Below are 22,448 nucleotides of genomic sequence, written 5' to 3'. Positions count from 1 at the left end.
GAAGTGGGAGGGAGAGGGAGTGGTTGGCCATTAGCAGTGGAGAGAGAGGGGAAAGGGAAATGGGGAGAGAGAGGGTCAAGGGAAATGGGGAGAGAGAGGGAAGGGACAAGAGGGCAGAGCAAGACCAAGAAAGCAAGAGAGAGAGGAAGAGGAAGAGGGAGAGGGAGGGGGAGGGGGAGGGGCAAAGGGGGAGGAGGAGGAGGAGGGGGAGGGGGAGGGGGAGAAGAGAGGCAAGCAGCTCCTTTTACAGTGAGTCAGGCACACCTGGCTGTGCCCCTAGACAAAATGCCAACATTCCTTGGAAACAACCTAGTTTGTAAGCACCCTCTGTCTGCTGGCACTCCTTTCTCTTTACCTACTAATTCCACTACTTTCCTCTTACTATTTCTTTCTACTGCTTGTGTTCAGAAGCCTCTGCCAACCATGCTGGACATGACAATACTCCATGATAATGTTATTTCTAATTCCACTGAATGCGACTACATTCCCACCCATTTCTAACTATATTTTTAATTGTGTGTTAACTTTTTCACTACTTTCTTTGTCACCATTGTCTTCTTCCTTATAAATGGTCATGAGTCAGTTGGTGAGAATCAGATTGTTTCCTCACTGAGCTTCAAAGGGCAGGATGCGGAAAGGATTTTATCGAGGCTGGTAAAGCTCAGTAGTACAGTGTAGATGAAACAGCAGCAGCCCAGCAAGGAAGGACACCCCGGCAGAACCAAGCTTGCCTCCTCTGCACACACTGTGTCCCACAGTCCAAATCAGTTATGAAGCAAGAATGTGCTGGGTTCTGCCAGTGTTTGCCTCTGCAGCTCCTGGGAATGGACCAGCATATTGCTGGAATCCTGCCTGCTGTGAACAGTCAGCATGTTTATCTTTTATTATCTCCTCTTTTTCCTTTTCTATAATTCCTGAAACGTGTACCTTCAAAAGGTCCCTATTTTGCTAAATTAAACATCTCTTTCATATTCATTATGTGGCAAAGTAGCATCATAATCAAGATTGTTCTGAAGTTGGGAAGTCTCAGGAGCTTGGGGAATTTTTCCATCCACTTTACCGACTCATCAAATTTTACAGTGAACATGTGCTGTTCTGTGACTCTGCATTACATCTGATTGGATCTCAATGGATTATACATGTGTTTATACATTCTGCTCTGATGAATGTGTACATTTTTTTTTGCTTTGTGATATATATATATATATATATATATATATACACATATATATATATATCCAAACAGTTGATTTGCCCCCCCCCAAGTTATAAATTCAATTAATTTATTCCTATTATAGCTATTTGGAAAATTTTGATAGGCATGGTATCTGTTTACAGCATGTACCTGTTGCTAGCAAAATAATGCCATAGACTGAGTAAAATTTTTTGATGAAAATTGGTTGAGTTTATTTAGCTCATAATTTTGAAGATGGATGACTGAGGGACACACAATGACCTCCTTGCTAGTGTATGCTGAACATGCCATAACATAAGATAGGGAGCATGCATGTGGATGTATGTCTCTTACCGTCTCTCTCCATCTTCTATCAGAGCTATCAAAACCTATTCTTGGGTGCCATTGATTGGTTAGTTTAGGATGTATAAATTTAGCATAAATTATAAAAACATATCAGAATTATTTGAGAAACAACTTTTAAAGATTTTTTAAAAACATGGCTGTTTTTCTATTTAGGCTGTATTTGTTTACATATGTGTCACTATATCTGAAACAGTGGTAGCTCTAATATCTAGCATGTTTTGTAAATTGTAAATGTCAATAATAAAACCATTTGAGGTGCTGGAGGGATGCCTTAGCATTTAACAGCATATACTGCTCTTGTATAGTCCCTAACGCCCATGTAGGGCAGCATACAAGCACCTGTGACTCCAGCTCCACATCTAATGACGTCTTCTGGCCTCTGCCAGCATCTGCTTTTATGTGTGGAACCTCTCCCTCCAACACACACATATACACGTAATTAAAAATAAATATTTAGAAAACTACTTGTAATGACTAGATTTCTTTATTGTATTTGATTTTTTGTTTTGTTTCTTTTTTTCTTTTTTTTTTTTTTTGCCCCAGGAATCAGCCTCTTATTGCTAAAGATCTTCACCTAGACTCTGTCCATCTGTCTCTTATGTTACTATCCAGTCATCTACCTGGATCTGGGACTCTCCCAGGGACCTGTCTATTCATTTCAACATAAATAATTACTGTGATGTTAGAAGCTCTCACTTGGAGCAATTCCCAGGGCAGAATTATCTTTGAAAATCTATTTGCTGGCCTGTCTCCGTTTTACATATCCTTAATGGAGGTGTCAACTAGAAAAGTCACTAACAGTCATGTGTGCTGCACCCTACTGAACATTTGAATAGACTTTGATACATTGCCCTTAATAATTGCCCTGTCCCTGTCAGCTCTTTCACAGTTCATGCTGGAAGTCTTGTGGTCAATCTGGTTAAAATTAATTTTTTCTCATTTTATACCAGTGAGATGTCCTCTGCCATGCTGGTGACGTCTGGGATCCAACCTCTCTTTCCTACTGTTGGTGTGATTTCCAGCAATGCCTAGGTTTAACTATTATGGTCACTAATGACAATGGTTTCTGTGATAATTCAGGGCTGCATTTTTCACTTCTGGATCACTCTATGCTGGCTCTTTCTTTTTTTGGCTATCATCTACAGAAAATTTCACTGCTCATTAGTACCTTCTAAAGCCTGAAGAAACAGCAGGGGCAAATTCAACTTCTGTTCATTTTATCTGGATAGCAACCTATTCTCAGAGTAAAATGTATTAGGAGAAAGTAGAGACTTGAGAGTGAATGCTAGATTTATTCAACACTATAACCTGCTCTTCTCTGACATAGACCCTCAGGATACACTTGGTAGACATGGGAGACATTTGTCCTGACCATCTGTTTCTATCCTTCTCAACAAGAGTGGGTACTGCTGGAGATTTAGAAGGCATGATTATATAGCCTGCAGATTCTTCTATATAATAAAGAATGTTGAACACCCCCAATCCACAGAACTAAATCCCAGTTTCCTGAGACAGCTGAAAGCTGTTTTCCTCTCTGTCTCACAGTGTCAATCTGTAGCCATCTCATTTTATTTAAGCACACTGAACTATACAGAGGTTTGCTGCACTAAATAAAACCACATGTCCAGCAAGTGACAAAATCCAATCTGGTCAGAACCAATCTAATGTGTCATCAGCATAGTTGGTTCTCCTTGTCTCCTAAGGTAGCATCACAAATGACTTCCCAGAATTGGTCTGAAACCCAATTACCTTCTCCCCTCAGCTTCCTGCCTTATGCTCTAAAGGATGCTTCACACTGGGGGGGGGGGGGGGGGGTGGAACAATCTCTTCTCCTCACCAACTGGCCTCCCTTTGCACCCCAGAGTCACACTCAAAGCTGAGCTCCTCCGGTATAAGTAAGAACTCTCCTGCATGAATGCTCCTTTGCTCCCTAAGTTTCTTCCTCCCACTTGACAATTGCCATTAACATGGAGCCATACTGGACTTCCATCCTAGCCAAAGAAATGCTCTCATAAGCCTGCTCTGTTGCAGCCTTTCTGCCTCCATAGGCCTCACTTCCTGAAAGCTGGTGCTGCTCTTCCTGTAATCTCACCAGTTTCTCAGTCCCCTTCACACCAGGGGCTTCTGAATCCATGGGCCCTCTTTAGCCACTGTCACAGCTGAATCTGGCATGGGGAATTAACATGATGTATGCACCCACCTTTGTGACATACCCTCCTATGGTCCCTTTCACTTCATCACTTACTCTCCCTTACCTCTAGTTCATCCTCTGCACAACACCGAGTCTCTGGACCTCTCACAGCACAAACCATACATTTCTCATTTATGACGAAGCAGCCAGTAAAAGTATTTTAAAGAACACATAGAGGATAAACCTTATCCTGTTAAAACTCAAGTATCTTCACAGAAAAGTTAGAATGCAGTAAAGATTGTTTTTGTGTTATAGCTGCACATCTTACTTAATTCATCCAGTTCTTTCTAGACTGTTCCTTTTACCACCCTCCTGTCCCCCTTGAGGCTCCTTGGTTGTTCCTGCTCCAGGTCCTTTGTTGCTTCCCCCTGGAATGTTCTTGGCCCTACTTTTTCTGCATTCCACCCTCTCGTTGCCTAGGATTTCCTCAGCTATCTCTCCTCAGGGAGCTGATCTCTGACTCTTGTCTGAAATAGCATCCTCCCTCTTCCATTGTCCTGTCTTTCACTGCAGTCCACACTTTTATCTAGTGCACATAGCTCTACAGGTCCTGTGTTCTGGATTTAAGTACTCTCACTAAGACATAACATCATAGAAGGAATGACAGGCTCTGGATTCTTGGTTCTTGAATATGGCCATTTAGTTCTATGACCTGTGACCATGGACAGCCCACTCCATTGATCCATTCTTTAGTGCTCTAATCTTTAAAATGAGGATATTACTTATTATTTAGGTTGTTTTAGAATTACCTTTTAAAGGCTAAGTTTAAAATTAACTTATATTTTAACTTAAAAATTAACTTTAAGAAGTTAAGTTAAAATCAATGAATTTTAGCTTAAAGATTAATTTAAAAATTAACTTTTTTTAAAAAAAAGTTAAGCATCATATTTGAAGACATGATTCACCTGATAAGTGCTAAGTAAATGCCAGATGTTATTGATAACTTGTGTTTTATCTTTATTTGAAGATTTCGTCTTGAAAATAGGCATCAAGGGAAGATTACATTAGCTTTTGTGGGCATTATCATTTGATAGTATATATAGTGTTACCCTCAGTGTATAGTTGTGAGGTCATGAAGTGAGTGTTGGAGATTAATGTCTTGAAGTACTCTCATGCTGTATATATAACATGCAAACAGTTCTGAGGTTTGAAAACCTTAGTGTATCTGTAATGAGAGGGGACTTAGAATACCTGTGAAGTAAAATGCATGCATCTCCTCTATCAACATGCTTTCTATAGCCTTCCAATTAGTTAAGGCTGTGCTCAGACCCTCCCACATGTAGGCGCCTTGAAATAAACAAGTGGCCACAGAATGAATGCAGGGAAGTAGGAGACTGCCCTAGGAATGGATTTAGAGCACTGGCTTGTCATTCCTGGAAGAAGACAACTGTAAAGCTGAATGAAAGGCAGGCTTAGCATTGTGGTTATAAGACTCAGATTTACCTATTTGCTTTTAGGATCTTTAAATACTCATGGGAAATTTAAATGTTCTTAATGTTTTATATTTGGAATTGAATTCCTATTTAAATTCTTCTGGGTCAGGAAGTTGCCCTCCAACTGAATATAGTCAACTGAGGACAGAGACCTTCAGAGCATCAGCGAAAACTACTGAATTATAAGCAGATATGTGGAGAACGTGCCCATAAGAAAAATCCTCACAGGTGATCCTCAATGAGATTTTACATGGATCTCTCCAATTGTATACTGGGGTTCATTTGCATTTTGATAGACAAGAAGCAATGGTGACCTCACCCTGCATATTGGAGTCATAGCAGATCTTTAGACACATACTGTACTCATTTGGCCAACCTGGAAAGAATACCCTACAGTTAGTCTGATGTGTCTCATTGTCCCACTCCACAGTGTTGCAATCAAAGGCACCTCAATTCTCAGAACATGCTCCCAGATATCAGTTTGTCCCTGTTGTTGGTGGCCAGAAAACTATCAAAAGCTATACTGCAGTAGAAGTTTAAACTTGCCTGTGTGCTGTGGTAGCCCTGTATCATACCTGAAATATGCCTGGATGCTTCCATTGGAGGAAAGTTATGAAGGATATTATTACTGTTCTTTACTGTAAAATTTTTTATTATTTAAAAAGTAATTTAAAGTGAATCAGTGAAAGCAGATAGATGGTAGGGTAAATATTTGTGGTTTTTATACAATATAAATTGGATACTTGCTATGAAAATAAGCCATGTCTTTATTTCTTGTACCTACGAACGTATTCCCACAGCAGTGCCAGGGGAATTGTGGTGTGGAGAGACTTTGACAGCACCAGCCTTGCCATATGGGGACATAGATTCCTATGGCTATGGAATATCAATTGGATCCTTTACTGTCAATTTCTCTTCTGAAGCCCAAGCCATGACATTTGGCAGTGTGTGAACAGAGACTATTTCATCTCTCTTTCAACCTAACTGCCCAGCTGTTGCTTAAACTTTGTGTGCTTATTTCTGATAGAAGTCTATACCACTAGCTCCCACAAATTTTTGTAAAAAAATGATTTCACATTATCTAACTTTAAACCATAGATGAGCTACACTAGGAACAAAGTTGTTCAACAATTAATTTCAAAGTAGGTAACAAATACGTTTTCTTCAGTTTATGGTGTCCCGGTAATGCCATCAATTTATTTTTGCACTGCTTTTCAATGCTATGAAACTGAGTTGTCTTTCTGTGCCTCTGATCTCAAGGGAAAGCCTTACTCTGCCCTTGCATGTTCCCCAGATTGCTTAGTACACTGAATGTCATAAACTGACCTGCTTTCCCTCTGCTTCCATGGCAACATGCTAGTCTGATCACAACAACGTCTCTGCCAAGCAGCACTGTATATAGCATAGAACCATGGGCCCTCCCTGCTTTTCACTGCCCTCAACCAGTCAGGCAGCTAGTCTGCAAGTCTGCATGCCAGCCTCTGTCAGGATTGGGTCTCTGTTCGTGTCCTCTGCATCTCTTTGTTTCCTGCTATTTCATTCCTACCTGTTCTTTTTATCTAAGCCCTCCACACCCTCATAGTAATTTTATGTAAATATGAAGAGTCCGTCACTATTCATGCTACTTCAGAAATTTCTGCAATTTGGAAAAAATATTACCTTCAAACCCCAAATCTGCCATATTTGAGGCCAATTTCATCCCTATCAGTGGTAGGGGAAACATGATGTGATTTTACAGATGTTGGTTGGATTTAGGTTGGTCCTAGCTTGTGACTCATTTAAATGCTGTATCTGTTTGTAGTTTCTCATGCCTCGATTTTCTCATGCCCCATTCTACTCATTCTAATTCCCAGTTGTAGAAATGTGTCATTTTTAGTGAATTTGAAAAGTCAACTATAATATGAATTTGACCATTTTAGGGTACTTAATATGAATTTGACCATTTTAGGGTACTTTTTAATGGTGATGTTTTCATAGACCTTCTAAATGATTAACTTTCTCCATACTTGAAATATTTGATAGATTGATTTCAATTACATCATTTCTTCCACCAGAAGGAGTTAGCATATTTTACTTTTAACATTAGGGTGTAGCACAGAATCTTACTTACTCAAACCTGTTACAGTTTCTTTCTGTTTGGAGACTACAAAGTGACTACAAGCATAAAATTTAAAGTTTTTTTCTAATGCTAGTTCTAACTATTCTTCATTTTCCAGGTCTGAGAAAAGAGGCTGAAACAAGAAAGTGTCAGAAAAAAAATCATTAATTGTCCACTATTATCAACCTTAAAGGAAGTACTTCACATCTCTATAACATTAAAATTTCTTGAAGGATGTATATAGCTGATTACTTGAATTTAATTATATATGCAAATATCAGCAATGTTGCTAACTCAGAATATATTGGTTCTAGTTTTGACAAGATAAGCCTACCTATGAGCAATTTGGTCACATTATTGCATATGGAAACAAGTCAAGTTCTAGTGAACTGGTAGATTTTCCAATGCATCTGGTTAGAGTTCAGGGCACCATTTCAACTCTGAAATTCAGTCACTTGAGTGAAGACATTCAAGTTCTAAGGTTATACATGGCATAGAGCAAAGGGTCATTACAGTTCTGTGGGACAGATCCTGCCATGCTGTACAAAGTGACTGATTGAGAAGTAGGGTTCTGTTTCATTTGATTCCATATTCATGAGTCAGATTGGTTTCTATATGTATTTAGTATGACACTTTGCATTTTCTAATCCTCTCCATGGGCTGAGACAGGGTCTTACATTTTCTTATCTCACTTCATGCCATAAAACAAGAGCAAAAGTCACATCTGAAAATGTGCAACATTAATTTTTTTTGGACTTAGAAAGTTATTGTATCACCAGATACAACAGGAGTCTAAAGAGAAAAACATGTGAATTAATATAGTCTTAATTATTTGCTCTATGTTAAGAGGTTCTTGCTATAAAGATCTGGCTGAATTTCAGACTGGTTGTCAAGTTATAGGGCAAAAATCTGATGGGCTAGTGACTATATCCATGGAGTATATTTATGATGGTAACTGTTAAACTTTTATTTGAATATAATAGCAATGTATCAATTAGCAGTTGAAAAATACATACATACTCTGCCCACACTTAAAGTATAGCTATGGATGCAAACACAGAAGAAAGTCATCTTGAAAATGTTGGTAATGCTGTACTCAAGCCTTACTGATTAGAAACTATGGGCTGGGGAGATGGCTAAGAGGTTATCAATGGATACTCTATGACATTCAGAGCTCAGATCACCGACTTAAGGATACTCCCGAATGCCTGGAACTTCAGAAGTAAAGGGTATGATGCCCCCTTCTCGCTTCTGTGGGCCCCTGCATACACACATGTACACAAAGTAAAAGTAATGTTTGGAAAAAACTTGAATTACATGCCTTCTAAAAATAGAAAACTAGATTATGGCAAACAGCAACAGAGTGAGGAAGGGGGAAGGGAGAAAAAGAAAATTGTGTGTGTGTGTGTGTGTGTGTGTGTGTGTGTGTGTGTGTGTGTGAGAGAGAGAGAGAGAGAGAGAGAGAGAGAGAGAGAGAGAGAGAGAGAGAAGCTTAGTGTGTGCACACTGTAAGTGTGAGTGTTCTGTGGGTGTTGAGTGTACCTATGAGTGCCCACGTCATTACTTGGGACTTGTGAAGAAGGCAAGGAAGGCACAGCAAGATTGCAAGTATCATTCTCCTTCTGGACAGACTGTTAGAACTGCTGAGCCTCTGACAAATGGACCTAGGTGTTGAAAAAAGCTGGGGTTCAAAGGCAAGTTTGATTTGGACCAAATCAACCCAGATTTTTAGGAGCGCTTTTAATTGATTTCATTTTGCTTCTTCTTCATCTCTTCATCTGTAACATCACTCCCCTTTCTTAGTTGTCCAAGCAGTTGTTATCCTGGAAGAATAATTAGGCCTGAGGAGGAGATGGCTCAGCAGGAGATGTTTACTGTGCGAGCATGTGAATTTCATTTCAAATTCCCAGCACCTTGGTGAACAGGACAGTTCTGCTGTGCATGTGCATGTGCATGTGTGCGTGCATGCGTGCGTGCGTGTGTGTGTGTGTGTGTGTGTGTGTGTGTGTGTGTGTAGAATGTAGAAAGCTATTCTATGTATGCTTGTGACACCAGTTCTGTTGGGGACTGAGGCAAGAGGAACTCTGTATCTTGATAGTCACCAGCCTGACTTCAAGCTAGCTAACTAATTCCTAACTCCACATGATGTCTTTCTCCAGTTTCTGTGTTAGCATAGGCTAGGACATCCCCATATGTATGTACCATATACACATTTTACTCAGGAATTCTTCATAGACTACTGGTATCAGCAAGTGTTCCTCTTAAAATCTGATTAAAAATAAATGTGGTGTTCTATTAACAAAGGCAACATTTAGTCCCTGTGGTCATGAGTCTACACATAGAGACATCCATTCATGTTTATCTTCAGGGTCATGACACCCTACAAACTAGAAAATCATTATGAGCAGATTATCTTAAGAACAAGGCTAACACTGTGTGTTCTATTTACTCTCCTCACTCTTCTAGTTTGATCATAATTTTAACCACAGTTGAGCTAACTATAGTCTTGAAATACATGCTTATCACATTTGTTTCTATAAAAATGAGCATGTAAGTGGGCATAAAACAAAGGCCTTAATGGGGCTTTTAAATAGCCCCAATTGTTGGACTTCCGGTGGTCATATTCTTAAGAAAAATGGATAGACCTATCCTATCAGCTGTAAATTACCAATAGCTATGATGTATGATGTAGGGGTGATTATTGAGTGCATTCTAATTACAGACCTTTTGTTACCATTACTATTGGTAACACTGTAGTAGTTTCTAAGCAATCTCCTGGTGTTAATCCCAGTTTAGTAATTATTTACTCAGAAATTATTTTTTTGTTTTGTTTTGTTTTGTTGCTGTTTGTTTTTTAAATAGGGTCTCTTTATATAGTCCTGACTGTCCTGATGCTCCACACATAGACCAGGCTGGCCCTGAATTCACAGAGATCCACCTGCCTCTACCTCCCAAAAGCTGGGACACACCACACCCTACTACTAGGGAATTCTTTGCAGGTTATTACACTCAAAACAAATGCAATGTTGTCTTACCTAAGGAAACATTTAATAAAATAACATGGAAATTTTTGTTGAATTAAATAAATAAAAGGAAATTTTATTGGTACTTTAAATCTTTTGTTTTCAGGTTTAAAATATGTTACTAAATAATTCAGCATTTGAAAGAAGAAAGATTTGACTGGGCAACACAGTGGTCAGTCGGGGTTTTGTAATTTGTGGTACAGAATGCATTGTCCACATTCATACATGAAATGTGTTAAAATCAAAATACATTTTTTACAAGTAGTGGACCAGGAAAGCATAAAAAACACTGTGAACTTTTTCTAAGAAGTGTTTATTTCAGTTCAATAAATTTGTGGAGATACGTGTGTATGCGTGCACACATGAGTATATGAAACAGTTACAATGTAAGTTTAAGGTTACTGTGAAAATGAAATATTTTATTATTTTATTTATTTATATTTCAGACATTACCTCCTCCTGGTTCCCCCTCCTACAGTTCCTCATTCCATTCCTCTTCCCCCTTGTCAGGAAGATGGTGTTCCCCTCTACCAGAACTCCCCCTTCCCTGGGGCCTCAGGTCTCTTGAGGATTGGGTTCATCTTCACCCACTAAGGCCAGACCAGGCAATCCTCTGCTATACATGTCTGGTGCAGGGGGTCACCCTTGGACCAACCCAAGCATGCTGCCTGGTTGGTGGCTCAGTCTCTGGGAGCTTCCTGGGGTCCAGGTTATTTGAGACTGTTGGCCTTCCTATGGGGTCACTCTCCCTTTCAGCTTCTTCAATCTTTTCCCGAATTCAACCATAGGGGTCCCTGACTTCAGTCCAATGGTTGGGTGTAAGTATTTGATCCTGTAGCAATCAGCTGCTGATAGGGCCTCTCTGAGGACAGCCATGTCAGGCTCCCATCTTTAAGCCCATCATAGCATGAATAATAGTGTCAAGCCTTGATGCACTCCCCTCCCCCATGAGATAGATCTGAAGTTGGGCCTGTCATTGGACTGTCTTTCCTTCAGTCTATTTTCTATTTTCTTCCCTGCAGTTCTTTTAGACACGAACAATTCTGGGTCAGAAATTTTGACTATAGATTAGTAACCCAGTCCCTCCACTTGAGACCCTGTCGATCTACTGGGGATGGACTCTTAAAGCTCCCTCTCCCCAATATTGGGCATTTTGGTTAAGGTCACCCTCATTGAATCCTGAGAGTCTCTGGTACTTTCTAGAGGGTCCTTTCACCTCTCACTCCTAGAAGCTGCATATTTTCATTCATTCTTCTGGCCCTCTGGGCTTCTCTCCTGTCCATTCCTCATCCCACATCTGATCCTGTTTGCCTCCCTGCCACCCAGATCCCTCTCTCTCCCCTCTGCCTCCTGTGATTATTTTCTTCCTACTTCTAAGTGGGATTGAAGGATCCTCATTTGGGGCTTCCTGCTTGTTATACTACTTACTGTCTGTGGGTTGTATCCTAGGTATTCTGTACTCTTTGGTTAATAACTACTTATTACATAAGTAGTTATTATATAGCATATATTATATATAGTGAGTATAAAGCATGTATGTCCTTTTGGGTCTGGTTTACCTCACTGAGGATGATATTTTCTAGTTCATTCCATTTTCCTGTAAAATTCATGATGTGCTTAATTTTAATAGCTGAATAGTATTCCATTGTGTAAATGAACCACAGAAAATGAAATAGTTTTAAACGCTGCTCTGTGTATATTTGAATGCTTTGAAAAATTCTAAGTTTGAAATTCTCTATTCATAAGGTAAAGTTTCTGCTAGTTATTTTGGTATTTTAGCCTGAGGATTAGTGGTCAGAATATTATGCAAAATACTGCATGTAGGGCCAATTCTAAGAAAACAAACAAAAGATCTTGCATTTTTCCATAAGTGTGTATATTTAAGTTTAATTAATCGGAGCCTTTTCATATGTTATGCAGGATTATATAAAGATTTTAAATCCCAGGACCAAGTTTTCAAATACTTTCAGATTTCTAAGACAACATTTTAAAAAATCAATCAAGAAAATTATCAGCTAATTAATTAACTGTATGCACTTTCCCTTAGGTCATTTCTATCAATTCAACAAAACCGTTTTAATTTACCCATTCACTTAAATTGTATTTTTAAAACTTGAAACATATCCAAAGTATGAAAAATTTTAGAAGCATGGCAACTTGCCTTGTGAGGAATACTTCAAAAAATCTGTTAAAATTGGTAAAAAATACTAATTAAGAAATCACTGATTCTATATATAAAAAAGATTGCCTTATGCCAGGAAACCTTAAATTTATTCTTGGCAGAAGGAACATGGGGATCAATTTATTGAAAACTATGAAACAAATATTTTTGGATTAATAGCTGCCCTGGAAGGATGTATCTTGAGAAGACAGAGTGGGTGTAGCCTCAGTAGGAATGTAAACTGCCTTTTACCTTAAAGATTCTGTGATTTTTGAAATGACTTTTATAGACTATATAAGTCATTTGATATTAGAATTGGTCTGATGTGACATTGTAAATCTAGTATGTTTGACAAAAGTAACCTTAAGATTGAGTCTGGAAATGATATGATATGGATATTCAATTTTTTAGTCACTGAGGAAATCCATGTTTTTCATAGATGTATTGCTTATTTATAAATTTCATCTTATTTATTATTTATTTTTCCTTGCCATTTATTTTATTTTAACATTTTAAAATAACCCCCTGGTAGGGATGGTTCATACCAGAACTCGGGTGAGGATTTCAGATCAAAAGCTGTAGAAATGAGGTGTCTCCTACCATGTAGCTCCCAAGAATGTCATTCAGGCAGCTAGACTTGCTGGCAAGCATCTTTCCACACTGAGTCAGTGCTTTTGACTCAATTGTCTTCTATTTGTAATTGTAGGTTGTCTTGAGTATTTATTAAGAACAAAGATCCAAAAGACATCTGTCCATGGATCTTTTAAAAGCTCTGCTGTAGAACACTTGACACAGATGGAGGTAATATTTTAAAAAGGGGGTGTGGGAATACTGGAGGTAAGCTTGTGTCTAGAAAGAATTTATCAGTATCACCAAGCATCAAGCCAAAGAAAGCAAAATGTGATTGTAAGGTAAGATTTTGTTTCTTATAACTTTTAGGAACACTTCAGATCTTGGTTTCTGGCTGTAAAGCAGCCCTGCCTATAAAGCAATTCGATGAGAATAAGTGGGATCCTAAAGTAGATTATTTGTCTAAGTGACAGTGAGGTATATTCAGGGCATCTCTTCTTGGCTTTGAATAGGTTTATATAATATCAACATTTTAAATGTAAAAAGTGATGTGTATCAACATGTGTCTCTGTGTGAATGTATGTGTGTGTGAGTCAGGATTTGCAGAGTACAGAAGAGAGCACTGGATCTCCTGGTGCTGGAGTCACAGTTAGTTGTGAACCACCCTCCTCCATAGGCTGTGGGAACTGAGCTGGGGCATCTGGAAGAGCAAAGAGCACTGTGGCCACAGAGCTAGCCCTGCAGCCCTCTAATATCCCTCTTAATCATACTTTCCCCTGCTGCTGATAGCCTCTGGAAAGTGAAGTGTTATTGTCGGGTGTTTTTAGGCTAGAAACAAGTCAAAGGGATTCTACTTCCCAGCTAATCAGTCTGAAAGTAAGCTTTCTCAGATGAGTCAAGAACTGAAAACCCTAAGCACATATTTTCATGATGGCCTAATTGAAATCATGAAATAGATATCAGAATTCTGGACTATGGCTCACACTCACCTCCCAAGCCCATCACAATACAAACCAAGAACTTCCAGAATTGAGATGAAAAAGTCCAGCTCATTGTTTGTCATAAGATTATATTTTCTTTAAAAATAATATGCTTTGGGGATTTCAAAGTGTAGCGGCAGATTTATAAGCAGAACCTTAGGGGAATCTAGGGATAGAGAAAATGAAGTGTAAAACTGGTGAGCATGTTACCCCAAGCAGGCATTTATAAGTAGTAGTCAGCTCAAGAAGGAAGTAGACTCTACAGCACTGCACACACTCTTTCTAAGGAAAACAAGTGTGAAAACAGACAGATCTTTGAGTATGCAAGTAATTTGAGCTAGTAATTTGGTGGAATGTTTGTTGGCCATGCACAAAGGCCTATATTTGCTCTCCAGCACCACCAAACTTGGTGTGATGGCCCTGCTTGTATTCCCAGCACTCATATCTGGAAGCAGCAGAATCAGAAATACAAGGGCATCTTTAGCCATGTCTCAAGTCTGAAGCCAGGTTGAAACCCTGAGACCCTGTCTCTAAAAGGTATGTAGAGGGGTTACAGGGGATACTGAAGACATGGCTTAGTAAAATGACTGTTGCAGGAACACAAGGACCTAGGTTTCATCTCTAGCGCTCACGGACTAAGTCTGTAAATACCTATAGTATAGCAGCACTGGGAAGGTTCCAGGTTCTATAAGAGAACTTGTCTCAAAAGCTAAGTTGTAAAGATATTTAAAAATATATACAAATTTCTCAACCTCTGCCCTTGGGGGTGATGGTGGGGCACATGCACACACACACACACACACACACACACACACACACACACACATATTCACATACACACACATATATTCTACACACTCACACTTGGGGTTGGGGGCATAATACAAAACCATTGCTATTGCTTATGTGAAAACATTTCGCTTACATGTCTTTTTAGTCTTAAAGAATGGCTTCTTTTCTAGGGAGTTATGAAAAATAAATAGCCCCTGGCTTGGACATACCACCCTATAATCTGATAGAGGAGACTTGTTTTTTTTTTTCCTCCTAGATTGTTAGGACACCAACTTGAAGCTCCACACTGTCCCCTGGAGGATGTTCGGTGATCTGGGAGGGAAAGACTGGGCCCACATACACACTCTGATGAATCACTGATGTCTTACATAGTCACCCATCTGTGAACTCAGTCACAAGACCAGGGTTGGTTGCTAAGTTGTTTTTAATGATGACTTTGCCAGGTGAGCTCATGTCTTCTAATTTCCTGGGACCTAAGGCTTGCTTCCTTGTGGCAGTGGCTTGTATGTGACCTCCTTCAATGCTTTTTACGTCCTGGACCCTTGACAGGATGTTTGATATTACCTGCTACTTCCCTGTCTGAAGAGTCTTCTTGCACAGTCCCACTCAACAGCTTAGCACACAAGGGCAACTCTCCTTCAGGAAGAAAGTGAGTCTGTGAACCAGTAGTACCAATCACCAGTACATTTTTCTTTAGGTCGATGGAACACTGGTGCCTCCTGAGCATATCAAGCCCCAGAAGGATATCCATGGGCTGCTCTTCAAGTATAGAGAAAGAACACTGTAAGAAATCGCCTTCAATCTGAATCTGAGCCAGATGAACACGGCCCATAATCCTCTGTGTGCCGACTCCCTTAGCAACCCCAGCCCACCGTCGGTCCACCAGTCTCATGATATTACATCTCTCAGCACAAGCTTGGCTCATGATAGTCATCTGGGCACCAGAGTCAACAAAAGCCTTTAAAGGATGCCCATTCACTTTGCAGTTAATATAGAGCATAGCGACTTGTCCAAAACTCTCCGGAGCCTCTTCCATAGCTATGTTCATATTTTCTTCAATATTCTGCTGTCGGATTTCTTCTTCTATTCTAGCCTGCGTTTCCTGATCGAATGGGTCAGCAGAATAAAGACGAAACATCTCTTGCTCTCTCAAGGTCCTTTCTCTCTGCTGCTCCATGAGGACCTGAGAAAATGTCTCCAGGTTTCCACTAAGCAGAGCTTCAGCCAAAGCAGGATTCCGTTCCTTCAACAGGGACAGATCATGGGGGTTGGAAAGTAGCATGCTTCGAATTAGGGCAGGGCTGTTGAGATCCTGAGCAAAGGCCATATTCTCTCCAGAGGCCAACCCGTGGGCTTGCTGTGTTGATGGTATACGTTGATGATGGTGATGATGGTGTTGATGCTGATGCGGGTGTCGGGAACTTGATGTTCCAGGCATGGCCGACCCAGACCCAGTGAAATCTGCTCGAGGATGGTTTGGAGTCCTTCCTGGGGTCTGAGGTCCCACATTATCCTTCTGAAGTAGTATAACCATATCACCATCTTTGAGTCCATAGGAGCCTAGGGAGCAGTGGTCATCTGTGAGGAGCTGCTCCATGTAGACGATCTGGGCTTCCTCAGCCGGCACACCAGACTCAAGCTCACAGAGTACTCTGAAATTTGCAAGTTCAAAGTCAGGGTTGACCTGGAGGGAAAAGGTGACCTCTGTGAGGTCCCTACGCACACAATACACAGTGATCAGCATGGCATATGCTCAGCGAGGCCAGGTTGGCAGAAAACATCTGGTGGATCACTGGCTGATTGGTGCTGGTTTGGGTGGATGTTTGACCTGCCCCTCCCACCTTGGTGTGAAACTCATTCAACTCTCAGAAAGGCAAGCCAGTGGCCAGAGTAGGGGTTGCCTCCTAGCCCCAGTGCTAGCTGATGCCCCATGGAGCCTCAAGGTAGCAAGTTCATATGTGTATGTACTGTTTGGAACTTAGAATGTCTGTTTCCATAGAAATAGTTGCTCAAGGCCAGTGGGTTCCAAGTCTGGCTCTTCAAAACCTACTTAGTACAGGCTATGCAGAACATCTCATTTTTCTTTTAAACGTGTTAATATCCAGTCTGTTCACTGTAGGCCTGTGTTCTACATACTTTTTCATATCTCTGGAAAGAGAGGGCGTTACTTGGACATTTCAAGGGTCATGATGCATCCTTAGTAGGACACATAAGTCCCTGCCATTGAAAATTGACAGGTAAATCAGTTTGGGTAAAAGTAATTGTTCAGAACCGCCAATAAATAGCACAGAGGCTGTGGCCACTAAAGAAGTGACAGAATGTAGAAGGGTGACATTTTTCTGGGTAAGAAGAGGTTAGCCATTTCAGACAAAAATGAAAGACAGGGAGAAAGAGGAAGAAGAACAGGAAGTTGGGGTAGCAAGAAGATTGAAAGGAATCAGAAAGACTTGAGACATAGGTTATTGCTGTTGCTTTCATTAATTGACATGTAGAGGGGTCTGCAGCATAGGAAGGATATGGGCAGCAGAGAGCGTCTCAGGAAGCTGAAAGGGAGATATTGATGGAGCCTGGAAAACACAAGACTGAGTAGTGAGGAAGAGAGGTGTTCTCAGTTGAATGGACACTATTTGATGTGAAAGTTTAAGTGAAAAAACAGTCTCTAAAACAACCTGTGGAGACTGGGTAAAAATAAGCCATTACTGTCACCAGAAAGGGACCTCTGACAAAAGCAGTTCATTGCTGATTCTACTGTAAAGTACATGACAACCCAGAAGCTAAATATGTCTCTCTCTCTGACACTGGGGTTCTCTAGACTTCTAAAAGTATTCTGTGCTGTACAGGGTTCATAGGTCCCTTGGTCCTCCTTCACAAGTGTCTACATATGAATCAAAAAGCAGTCACAGTTCTGGACCTGGGCCTTATCCATATTCAGGAACTTTCAGCTGTGCTCCATCCTGCAAAGGCTCTTGCATCAGCCTAAAGAATAGTCTTTTATTTCTGTTTCTTTTGTGTTTGTCTCAGATGAAAGACCGTGTATCACTTCATGCTCTAACTATCTCAATGTGGCCATACTCTACTTCTTTATATGCTGACTGCATGACAGGAAACATTAGACCATTAGTTGAGTTCTGGGGATACAGTCATAACTGATGTGAAATTCATGCTGTGTTCTTATAGGAATTCAGTCTAAAAAGGGACACATGTGTAAACACAAACTGCAGGTGTTAAATATGAAGAAGAAACCATAGTAAAATTCTGAACAGCCTGACAGAAATCACTATTAGGAGAACAGACATGGAAGATGATGAAGCCTGTTAAATAGAAAAGGCTTCCCGAAAGAGATGGGTTTAGCAAGATGAGGTGCTGGTTATGAGGGTACCAGACAGTGGAGAAACAAGTGAGGAGGAGGAGGAGGAGGAAGAGGAGGGGAAGGAGAAGGAAGAGGAGGAGGAAGAGGAGGGGAAGGAGGAGGAAGAGGATGAGGAAGAGGAGGGGAAGGAGGAGGAGGGGAAGGAGGAGGAGGAAGAGGAGGATGGGGAAGGGAAGGAGGAGGAGGAAGAAGAAGAGGAGGAGGAGGAGGAGGAGGAAGAGGAGGAAGAGGAGGAGGAGGAGGAGAAAGAGGCTCTGATTTACCAGACTTTTTAATATGAAGAAATATACAGAATTTTAGGGGAAAAATAACATATTTTTCTGGTAAAAATCTTAATTATTTAGAGCAATTTTTACTACTTACAGAGATTTGAAGAGACATTTAAATAAAACTATTGAATGTCATCTTGATCACTGTTGTTGCATGTGTGTGTGTGCATATGTACTCATATATACATGGGTACACGGGAACATGATGGCTGAAGCTTGAAGTTGGCCTTCTTAGTAATTCTTCTCCTTACATATTGAGGCATGGTCTATTCTTGGGAACTAAGCTTCCAGACTTATCTGGTCTGATTACCTGAAATCCCTGGGCTCTATCTGTAGGTGTAGGGATCACAGGCTGGCAACCAAACCTATTTGGCAGTTTGGGGGTGGCCAGGATCTGAACTCCTGGCCTTACTGCTGTGTTCCAAGTGCTTTACCCACAAAATGTTTCCCAGGGTCATTTGATTTCCTTAGTGTCTATTAAACTCTATTAAATTATAGACATACCACTAGGGTTTTTTTGTTGTTGTTTTGTTTTTTTCTTTTTTAATATAATAAAGGGTATTTTTATATTGTTACTGTTCTTTTCTTTCAGCTTTGGTAAATCAAAAGCTGAAGGCTCACATTAAAAGAAAGTAAGATCTTTAATGTTACCATTGCCTAGATACCAGACAGAAATCAGTTTTACAGGAGCTATTCTGTTACCTTGACGTAATTATTTAGTTTTTCTGGCATTTTTGCTTTAAAGTAAGCTTTACTGTTTACCTTTGACCCAGAAGGAAGCAAAGAGCCTCAAGGTCTGGCCAATTAATTCTTATCACTCCTAACTCACACAGCAGGGCAGGCTTGACAGGAATCATCTGGTTCCACCACCCACCCTGCTCTTAAACCTTTTTCACAGAACAGCTGGAATCTCCAAAGATGAACACAGTCTCCCCAGGCTATTTGGTATTCCTGTTTTGTATATCGCTTAATTCACTGACTTTACTCAGCAATATTGGTGATTCACATACTATATGTATAATTTTCTTAACCCAAGTTTTAATTAAAGGCATCATCTGATCATGGAATAAACATGGAGATTATAAACACTCCCAAACATCAAATGTGCCATGAATCCCTGCTGTACAGAAGTGTAGATTGAGAGTTTGTGAGCTAACCATGTGTGCTCATGTAGGTCACCTGAGATTATTGCTTTTTTCTCCAGGAATACCTTAAACATTTCCTGAATATTTTTCTTTGCAAGTGTGTTATAAGATCATAATTGAATCTTTGAAACGTGAGAATTCTGTAGAGTCTTGTGGCTATCTCCCAGAAAATCAATCCTCATTGTACAGCCTAAATACTCAGTAAATGAAAGAGAGAACACTGACTTCATAGTAGATTTAAAAAGTAAAAAAGAAAGGTGTTTTTTTTTTGTTTTGTTTTGTTTTATTTTGTTTTCTGGGATAAACCATGGTAATAGCTTCTAGAATTTGCTTCTTTTTAAGACTTTAATGCAGTGCCTCTCAATCTTTCTAATGCTGTTAACCTTTACTGCACTAACCCCTTCCCCATGTTGTGATGACCCTTAACCATAAACTTATTTTTTTGCTACTTCATAACTACAATTGTGCTACTGCTGTGAATCATAATGTAAGTATCTGACATATAGAATATCTGTTACATGACCACTGTGAAAGGGTCTTTCAACACCCCCAAAGGAACTGTGACCTACTAAGTTGATAACCAATGTCTTATTGCGACAATAACAACAAACCTTAGATAATTAATGGTCCCATAGTCAGTTGATGTTTAAGGCAGTGTATGTTGCTTTGCAAAGCAAAATAAATGTGGGGTTTATTTTTGTGAAAAAAAAAAAAAACACAGAATGTCTGATTAAATTTCATGTTTCACATATGCAATAATCAAAGCCTGTTGAGTGCTTATATTCACTTACTTTGTTTACAGTCCTTCCTTTAAATCTGCCTGATGGCTCAGGATGTTGGTCAGTCACAGAACAGTTGTCTAGATCCAGAGGCCCTGAGTTTCTTCCCTAGAAAGGACCTGAGTTCAGATCCCTAAGACCAATATAAAGCTGTGTCTGGTAGCACTTCTCTGGAATCCTGGGACTGTCAAAACAAGCTGGGAGGGAGAAATAAAAGAATCCCTGGAGATTTGTAGCTAACTAGCCTGACAACTAGCCATTTGTGGCTAACTAGCCTCTGAAGCAAACCACATGAGATCCTATCTCAAAGAAAGTGGAAGGGAAGGGCAAGAATTATCCATGTATGTATATATGTTTGTGAATGTGTATGTGGCATTCCCAAATAGAATGGTCATGGGAATGCCACATATACATTCACAAACAAATGTATATATGGATATTACACTGAGAAAGAGAGAGAGAGAGAGAGAGAGAGAGAGAGATATCAAGACTGAATAAGCAGTTAAATCATCACTTGAAAGTTTCAATGCAATTTAGAGGGGGGAATGCGGTTGTTAATTCAGTGCCCCTGGATTAAGAACTGAGTTTTCTGATGTTCTTCCACCTGCTTTACGGTAATGCGGAAGCTTCAACAAAGTGTCGCAAAGTCAGAATACTCATTACGTCTACACTGTGCTTTACTTTTGGAATTTTTAGCTTTGTTAGATTGAAACTATTTCTAAGTGTTTCCAGCACTAGATGTTTCTACATCAGATCTTTTGCCTTGCTCAGCCTGAAATTCTGAAAAATTCCTATCATATCTCTTGTTCATGGTACATGTCAAAAAGGAACCCAGGCCTGCCTGCACAATGGAGAACAGTCCACTTGACAAAAATGTTGGTAAAACCTTTCACCTACAACCATGTACATTTCCCACTGATGTCTGAATCATGCTAAGATGGGAAAGCTATTTTAATTTGTTGTCTATTCTTATTATTATTTCTGGAGTTTGTCTTACCCTTTCCTCTAGTTGATTCTTCTAGCAAATAAATGGAAGGGAAAACCATTCACTGAAAGCCTTTTGACTCAATACTGTAAAGTGTCTAGAAATGTGTAGACATAATGATGCTATACATGGTGGATGTTCCATGTAAACTGTTCTGCCCATGTTTTCCTGTGATTGATTCTATAAGCAACACATTAAGAGAAATTGGCATATAGAAAGGATAGTCTAAATTTCTCAGAAAACAGCCCATCCCCACCCTAGTTTCACCATAGACACAAGCACAATGGAAGCTTCTGCTTCCAAGTGATAGTTAAAGTTGTCACTTCATACACAAAGACCCTGGTCAAAGTCTGAATGGGCTCATTGTCTCCGTTCAGCCAATGAGCAGCAGTGAAGATTCCTTCAGTCTCTGGCTTTGTACTGCCCACCCATCTCTGCATCTGCTTTTCTCTAGTAAGTAGGGGTGTTTTAATAGAAATTAGGCAGAGGCTTCATTGGGAGTTTACCCCAAAGCATTTACAGATGTTCTACATGTGAGTATATGTAATTGCTGAATATCATATTACATTTTGAAGAGGATTATAATGATGTGACAGACTGACCAATAATATTAAAACTATCTGAAAGTAGCTAGATTTGGGGCTACTCACAGGCCTTCATCTCAGACACCTAACCCTTCAGTACAGAGCAATAGCATACAGTCTTCCGAATCAGCAACTGATCAGAACATGTCAAAAGTCACTGTGTGGCAAGTCCCTTAATTTCTGATGATGGCCACAAAGGCCTGGCCTTTGAAGAATAGTTATGTATATTGAAAGATCCCAAACAAATATGAAAAGGCCCCTTGTCACCCTAGACATAGTCATTTGGATATTTTACCAATTGCAGGAGTGTCAGGGAGCACTTCTGCAACCATCTTGTATAAGAAAGCATCCCAGAGTGGTGGTTGTGTGGCCTTACCATTCTCAGCAGCACTTGAGCTAATGAATTGCTGTGGTATTTAGTACGGCTGAAGCCCACCTGTCTGTAGAATTTCCTTGTATTCCAACCATAAAAATAAGAAGCAAAGCCTGATAAATAGAAACTTTATTTTTTTTTAAGAAGGTAAAGAA

The 22,448-nt window shown here is 39.9% G+C and overlaps 2 protein-coding genes across 3 annotated transcripts in view; one reads left to right on the top strand and one right to left on the bottom strand.

The window, feature by feature from the left end:
• Pdgfd (platelet derived growth factor D) overlaps positions 1 to 22,448 on the top strand; it is a 209,330-nt gene that overhangs the window by 76,208 nt on the left and 110,674 nt on the right. The window lies entirely within an intron of this gene.
• Ddi1 (DDI proteasomal shuttling factor 1) lies at positions 15,150 to 16,720 on the bottom strand. Its single transcript, XM_076925921.1, has one exon. It carries the CDS (start codon positions 16,530 to 16,532, stop codon positions 15,306 to 15,308), a length of 1,227 nt encoding a protein of 408 aa, XP_076782036.1. The 5' UTR covers positions 16,533 to 16,720; the 3' UTR covers positions 15,150 to 15,305.

This window comes from Arvicanthis niloticus, chromosome 27 (assembly GCF_011762505.2).
Source record: "Arvicanthis niloticus isolate mArvNil1 chromosome 27, mArvNil1.pat.X, whole genome shotgun sequence".
In the NCBI taxonomy this organism is placed as follows: domain Eukaryota; kingdom Metazoa; phylum Chordata; class Mammalia; order Rodentia; family Muridae; genus Arvicanthis; species Arvicanthis niloticus.
The sequence above is the reverse complement of the archived record's forward strand: the minus strand, read 5'-3'. Positions and strand labels throughout refer to the sequence as shown.